Below are 7760 nucleotides of genomic sequence, written 5' to 3' on the forward strand. Positions count from 1 at the left end.
CATCTCCTTTTTCCCTTTCTCTCCTTCTCTCTTTCTCTCTTCCTCTCTTCCTCTCTTCCTTTCTTTCCCTCTGTGAATCCTCATGCTCTGTTTTTGGTAGATCCAGTATATGGATACAGTCCCCTTCAACAGGAGATTGTTACTGGGTGCTGTCTCCTCCAGGCCAAATTTGTGTTTGCTCTGGGCATTCACAGACTGTGGAAAATAAAGCGTGCCTGGACTTCTGAAAGTTTTGGCACTTATGATAAGGAGACTTTATTGTCTCTGGCACTGTAGATGATATTTGGTGGTGGATCATTTCAAAATCACAGGGTGTTTAGTAAATATCATTATTAGTATGCTATCATTTATTGCAGCTTTCTGTTCTGCTCCCGTGCAAAAAAATATGTCAGTTTGTATTTACTGCTGTAAGGTCTGTCCTCAGGGCCAGCTGGAAACCATTTGCTTTGTAAATTACAGTTTCCTAAAAAAGTCAGTGGTACCACAGTACCCTAATGTTGAGTTATTGAGAGAAAATGATTGCTGTGCTTTAAAGCTGGCTACTGTGGTCTTGACCTAACATGAAATAAATATTTCAACAGACCTTTTCAGAACTGAAAATTTGAAAGGTTACTAGCAAGAGAGTGTAAAATTAAAAGCCTATTAATGAATAATAATAAAGTCAGTATTTTCTTTCTCATTCTAAGAAGTCATATAGTTCCATTTATTCAAATACTTTTTGTGAGCTGTGTCAAAATTCCTTAGAGTTTTAAATTAGATTGAGTTTTGAAGTTAAGGAAATAATCCACATGTCCAAATTAAACAGACTTTTGGTTAGAGAAGCCTGTGATGGATCCAACTATAATTATCATGGGATGCAACTCTTTGAAGGGATGGGGTGTACAGAAGGAATTTGCTATTGAAAAGGGCCTACACATTTCTGTACTTCAAAAAATCTTTGTAAGTCCCCAACTGCATTCTGAACCACCTAAATATCTTTAAAATGAGTATGGCTATAGCAAGCTCCCAAGATTCCGGAATAAAAACATAAAGCCAGAAAACCTGGTTTTTAAAATTGTTTTAAGTAGTGTATATGAAGTGAATACAGACAGCTTGTGGGACAGAAGCATATTTTGAGGAGCAGGCAAATTGCTTGAATGTATTACCTATGCGATTAAATGCTAGTGGTAAAAGACACATTATTAGTGATTTTCCTACCTGATTTGTACTTTTCTAGCTAAAGAAATTATAGCCTTTGGATAGTTTCTATAGGTTGAAACTGAAAACATTTTTAAGTTTTCGTAGAATACTCTTGATATTTCCGCTTGTTTCTTTTAATTGAACTTAATCTCTGTGATAAAAATGGGTTCTAGCTGATATGTTTTTCAATCCTGTTCATTTCAGTAGAACTGCACAGAATATGTCAGGATAAAAGTTTCGCTTAAGGAAGGAGTAGTTCCTTTAGTGAAACAACTTTTTTATTAGAACATCCCTTTTTGATTCTAACAGTTTTTTAGTGACTCATTTATTATAAAGCATATTTCTGTATAACCAAGATAAACTGCACTTTGGTAATCCATGCACTCTATACTTACACAGGCAGTCACTCTTTCTTCACTTCTTAGCAATGTTGATTACCAGAAGTGAAACAAAATTTGCAATTATTTCCTTACTCTTACAAAGGCTTTATGTGTATTGCTTCTGAGTACAACACTCACTTGAACCTCAAAGCCTCTATTTGACTCAAGATTTCTCTTGTGCCTGTATAGTTTGAGTGAACTCTGTACAGAGTATGCATTCATTTTTCTGGAGCATATTTCAAATCATACTTCGTATACTGCTATAATGAAAAACAGGTTTTATTGTATGCATTACTGCATGGAAAGTTGAATAACTAATATGGAAATACTCTTCTATAAAACACACTGGCATCTTTGCTATGTTTTCACTCTGACATCTTACTATTAATGTTCATGCCTTAAGTGCTAAGCTCTTTGAAAATGTATATTAATAAGGAAGATTTCTCTTCAATGACAGGTTATGGGATAAAATTAGAAAGTTATTTTTGTATTTTTGCTATCAGCCAATTACCATACCAGGTTTAAACTGTTGCCATTGATGTATTATTGTGCAGTTATGAAAGTAATTACATTACAAACATAAAGTTTTCCTTATATAAAAGTTGCTTTAGGAAAAGTGATGTGGGATTTTAACAACTGTGTTCCTTCAGCTGGTTTTGTTTTCATACTTAGAACCACACATTTTAAGTGTTGCGTTTCATATCAGATGAACATGATATTTCAGCATATGATGTACTAATTCAGTTCTGCAAATGATTATGGATATTGGAGTTTTCAGTATGTAAATAATCCAGCTGTCTTATATAAAATTCTGCATATGCTCTTTGTCTTTGAGTCTTAAATGCATCTTGTATTTTCAGATGGTTATAATATAATGCGTATTTGCTTCTATAGCAAAGACATTAAATTTTACCGTATTTTCCCTCATTTCATTTCACCAAGTTTCTTCTAAGATGAAACGTTAGCATTCTGTTGGCAGAAATACTGTTTGACACTTGGTCATAAAAATGGCAGGTGAGGAGCTATGGCAGAAGCTTGCCAAATGTTACCTTCGTTCAGGCTCTGACTTTTATGGCCATTGCTGTATCTAAGATTACTTACCAGGACAAGATTTTTTTGGAATGCTATCATTTAATTTTTCAAAATGTTGCTTAGTGGTAGCAGTATATTTTAGAATATTTAACTGTATAAAATGAACTATCAGTAAAGCTTTTACATTTTTTCTACCATAATGCAACACATTGACTTTAATATTCTGAGATTAAAGATTTATCGATATATTTACCAAATTATACTAGTTAAATTAAAAAGAACTCTGAGGTAGAAACTACAAAAACTCTTCATAGGTAATTTAAGGTTGAATTTAAAAGTACTATATTTAATCTACAAAGCTTTAGTCCAAATTAAATTGTCTCAAATAGGTTTAGGAGAGGTGTTTTAATATAGGTGAAATGAAACTGCTCATAGTCCATGAAAAATGTTCCGTTTTGAAACATACCTGTCATTTTCCATCACAGCTTGAATTTATGAGCTTTTAAGCAAAGCTGTGTTTTCATGCTCTTTGTTAAGACTTTTAATGAGAATAATTATTGACATTCTGCTATAAAAGGTGTGTTTAAACTCCTAAGAAAGAAGTATTTAATTTGAAAATAGCTCTTATTGTTTAGGATAGGTGAATATGTATCATTTAATACAGCAGTGCTTCTTACTGAGTAGTTTTTAATATCATGTATGTCTGTTTCTCTGACTTAGATTTTCCGTTATGTAAATTTAGTTGATCTGGCAAGATGTGCTCAAGTTAGCCAAACGTGGATGCTACTAACCCAGAACAATTCATTATGGAGTGACGTAAGTAAGATAATCACTTTCAATATTTTATTTCAATTTTATTTATTTAAAAAAAATAGTGAGGCAAGGAGGTAGGTAACTTTAAGTATGCTAAATATCTAAGATAAAAGTTTTATCCCAGAATATGACTTGTTCTACTCAGCTACATGAATAAAAAAATAGGAGCAACTCAAATGAAGTTGTCTGTGGTATACCATTATAAAATCAGTGGAACTGAAAGAGAATCAAGGCTTGGCTATAGCCCACTAAATTTAGACAGTTAAGTATACAATACAAATACATATAAATACAATCACACTGCTCATTGCTATTGCCTTCAGTAGTGCTGATGAGCCTTCAGGTGTGAAGGACTGCCTCAAGGCTCCCCAGTCCTTAGGCAGTGGCTTAAGACTAGCCATGGCACTTCAACCAGTATCACTGTTGCCTCTGTATCATTGCCTCACATATAACTGCTTATCAGCAGTACAAAGAAAGATTAAGACCAGATTGTTAAAAGTGTGTGGGCACTTCAAACATGATTTAGTCAGATTTTAGGCCCTCAAGTCTGAAATTACAATCCAAAATACCCTGTGCATCTTCTGCATAATCTTGGAGATGTCTAATCTGGAGATGTCTAATCTGATAGGCATCTCCTTTTTGGACCTAAAAGTTCATGATGATGATGGTGATGAAGGAGGTGATTGTTTCTCTCTTTTCTCCAAGAACTGCATGACCTGTGGAGCTTAGTGTGAGGAAGCAACAGGGCTGCTCTGCAAGGGAAGGTGAGCTGGGAGCCAAAGGTGCTAGAAGGGCAGGCAGGGACAGTGCCCCCCCCACTGACAAGGGGCACACTCCCACAGAACCTGAGCAAGAAGAGCAGAGTGGGTCCAGTGACAGTAACCAGGGTCAGACACCCACCAGAGATTGCCAGTCAGCCCTGTTGTGAAGAGGCGTCTCCAAGGTCTAGTCAGGAAGTGAAGTCCATGAGTGAGGTTCAGGGTCAGCCAGACACATGGCTGGACACAGACATGCCTGAAGTAGGGTTCAAGCAAAGACTCAGGGCAAGGGCATGAGCTTAAAGGCAGCTCCTGAGCCAAGTGGGGAAACCCCTAATGAGGCTTCTCCAGCTCTTTCACACAATGAACTGTTCTTGCAAGCAACTGCTTGTTGCAGCAACTGCTGCAACATATAGGAGCTGACCTTGGACTCTGGGACCTTCTGTGAGGAAGGAAGAGGTTGCAGAGCCTGGTGGTGAACCCAGGCCCCTGACACTAGGCATCTCTCTCCCATTTAAAGAGATCCATTTGGGATCCAGAAAGTGAACAGAGTTGTGCCTTGTGAGGCTGAGAAGAGATCTGAACTTGGGTATCCCAAATACGTTGTTCTGTCCCCTGAGTGGGACACAGGCTGTAGTTCCCAGGTAGCTGGAGGCCTATATGCCTTCCTGATGGAGGTAAAGAAGTTCTGGAGGGCTCAGCAATGCTGCTTACATGTCCTACTGTCTGGTTCTAGGCAGCTGCCTGTTCTTTGTGTGAGTGTCTTCAAATTGACCTTCTGATGTACATAGCTGTCATGTATATTTTGTAGAGTCTCTGCTCAGATTTGAATTGTTGAATCTACCCTGGGCACCAACACTTAAAAGACACTGCAGTGCTCAGCTTGTAGGTGCATGGAGCCTTTATTAGGTGTAGTCTTAAGTTACTGTGATGAATTCATGATCTTAATGAAACTAATATTAAAACTTCCAATAATTTTAATGTAAGAAGAAAAAAATCCTAATAAGAAAGTGAAAAACTGGAAAAAGTTCTGGACTCCTGACTTCCTGGTACTGTAACTGCTTCCAAGCGTTCTGCATAGAAATAATGGTGATTGATTTTTCAAAGAATTTGGGTAATAAACGTGTTATGAAATGTACAACAAACAGATGCATTGTAGCTGTAGCAGATTATACAAAAGGAAAAAAAAAAGCTTTTTCTGGCTTTTTTATGAACAAATTTAAAGAAGGCATGAAAAAGGCTTCTCCAAAAAAGGACATATTTTGTTGGCTTTCCTGCTTTTTTTGAAACACTCGGTAAACAGACTGTTAAAAGTATTTTCTAGTAATTTTTGTTAAAACTTCTTAAACTTGAACTTTTAACAGATACTAAGAAAAATTATGTTTTTAGTCAAAGATCTAGATATACCCAGCCTGCAGCTTAAATCACTTAAGGATTCTTCTATTAAAACTAAGATGGTAGGTTACATATTCTTGATATCTTGACATATCTGTAGACCATTAATTAGAAAAAAAATATCTTTAGCAACTTTATGATTTTGTACATGCTAAAGGGAAAAAAATAAAGTAAATATTCAAGTCTGACAATCTTCTTTGCACATGATATTCTGACATGTTGTATTTCGGCAGTTCAAGACTTGCCTCAGCTCCATAAATACTGTATACACGTTTCCTCTACATTTAATTTTTTTTAGTCAACTGTCTTAAAATTTTTATATATGTAATACACAGACACTTCTGTGTTTTCCAGACTATTGATTCAGTGTTTACATGGAACTTCATATATTTACTAGTGATTTTCATAATGATGTGTATTTTGTATGTACTACCTATTTTTAGTACTGAATTATATATCAATTGTTTAAATTTTTAGATCAATTTTTCATCAGTAAAGCATAAAGTTCAGGACCAAATAGTAGTAAATACTTTGCAGAAGTGGCGTCCATGTGTATTACGGTTGAATCTGCGAGGTTGCTATTCTCTTCACTGGCCTAGCTTTAAAAGTATCAGTAAGTATGATATGTATTTTTTAAATTTTAATTCTCTCTTTAAACTGTGTCTTCACTCTGTGCTTCGCTGTTGTCCCATTTTACTGCCTACATTCTTCTCTATATGTCTAGCCATAATGAAGCAATGTCAGTATGAGATCTATAAAATTACTTTAAATGTGGCCCCCCTTCCTCCATTACAGTCTCCAGGCCCAGCGATATCCATATGACTGAACATTGCTGGAATGCCATAGAATGGTTTATATTATGTGTGAAATGCTGTAATATGACAAATAAGATTGGAATGCAAACGTGCTTAAATATATCAGAATGCCAGACTCCAACTCTACTGAGATAATTATCGCAGAATATTGCCACAGAATGGTTGAGGTTGGCAGGGACCTCTGGAGGTCATCTTGACCAACCCCCCTGCTCAAGCAGAGCCACCTAGAGCAGGTTGCCCAGGACCACATCCAGGTGGCTTTTGAATATCACCAAGGATGGAGACTCCACAGCCTCCCTGGGCAACCTGTGCTCAGTCACCCTCATAGTAAAAAAGTGTTCCCTGATGTTCAGATGGCACCTCCTGTGTTTCAGTTTGTGCCCGTTGCCTTTTGTTCTGTCTGTCACTGGGCACCACTGAAAAAGCCTGGCTCCATCTTCTTTGCACCCACCCTTCAGATATTTATGTACCTTGGTAAGAGTCCCCTGAGCCTTCTCTTCTCCAGCTGAACAGTCCCAGCTCTCTCAGCCTTTCCTTGGAGGAAATATGCTCCAGTCCCTTAATCATCTTTTTGGTCTTTGTTGGACTCTCTCCAGTATGTCCATGTCTCTCTGTATGTCTCATGTACTGGGGAGCCCAGAACTGGACATGGTACTCCAGGTGTGGCCTAACTAGTGCCGAGTAGAGGGGAAAGATCACTTCCCTCGACCTCCTGGCAACAGTCCTCAGGATACCATCCACCTTCTTTGTGGCAAGGGCACATCACTGGCTCATGTTCAACCTGGTGTCCACTAGGACCCCCAGGTCCTTTTCTGCCAAGCTGCTTTCCAGCTGGGCTGCACCCAGCATGTACTGGTGCCTGGGATTGTTCCTCCCCAGGTGCAGGATTTTGCACTTCCCTTTGTTGAACTTCATGGGGTTCCTGCAAGCCCATTTCTCTAGGTTCCTCTGGATGGCAGCACGACCTTCTGGTGTATCAGCCAGTGCTCCCAGCTTGGTGTCATCTGCAAACTTGCTGAGGGGATACTCTATCTCATTGTCCAGATCATTAATGAAGATGTTAAACGGGACTGGACCCAGTATTGACCCCTGGGGTATACCGCTAGTTACTGGCCTCCAACAAGGGGCTCACAGGCAAAAAAATTAAAAAATCCAAGTGTGGTGCAAGATATAAATGTAGTGTTCAAGTTTTAGCACAAATAATAGGTACTTGATTCTACTCTACTGCCAAAACAGAGTCCCTCTGGATGTAGAAAAGCATCTTAGTCCTTCCTGATAATAATGTGTGAAAGTACATGTGACCGTGTGATCAGAGGTTAATTCCCTTCGTGACAGCATTTTGCAGTAGTTTCAGGTTAGTAATCTTTTTCTCAATGCAATTATATGCT

General features: G+C 37.9%; 1 protein-coding gene across 1 annotated transcript in view; it reads left to right on the forward strand.

Annotated features, from left to right (window-relative positions):
- The window catches only part of FBXL13 (F-box and leucine-rich repeat protein 13), a 104397-nt gene that overhangs the window by 24112 nt on the left and 72525 nt on the right, over nucleotides 1-7760 (forward strand). The window contains exons 9-10 of the mRNA XM_009328379.1: nucleotides 3312-3407; nucleotides 6035-6170. Of these exons, the coding sequence (XP_009326654.1) occupies nucleotides 3312-3407; nucleotides 6035-6170 (232 nt within the window). The remainder of the gene's footprint in view (nucleotides 1-3311; nucleotides 3408-6034; nucleotides 6171-7760) is intronic.

Source organism: Pygoscelis adeliae, unplaced genomic scaffold (assembly GCF_000699105.1).
Source record: "Pygoscelis adeliae isolate BGI_AS28 unplaced genomic scaffold, ASM69910v1 Scaffold267, whole genome shotgun sequence".
In the NCBI taxonomy this organism is placed as follows: domain Eukaryota; kingdom Metazoa; phylum Chordata; class Aves; order Sphenisciformes; family Spheniscidae; genus Pygoscelis; species Pygoscelis adeliae.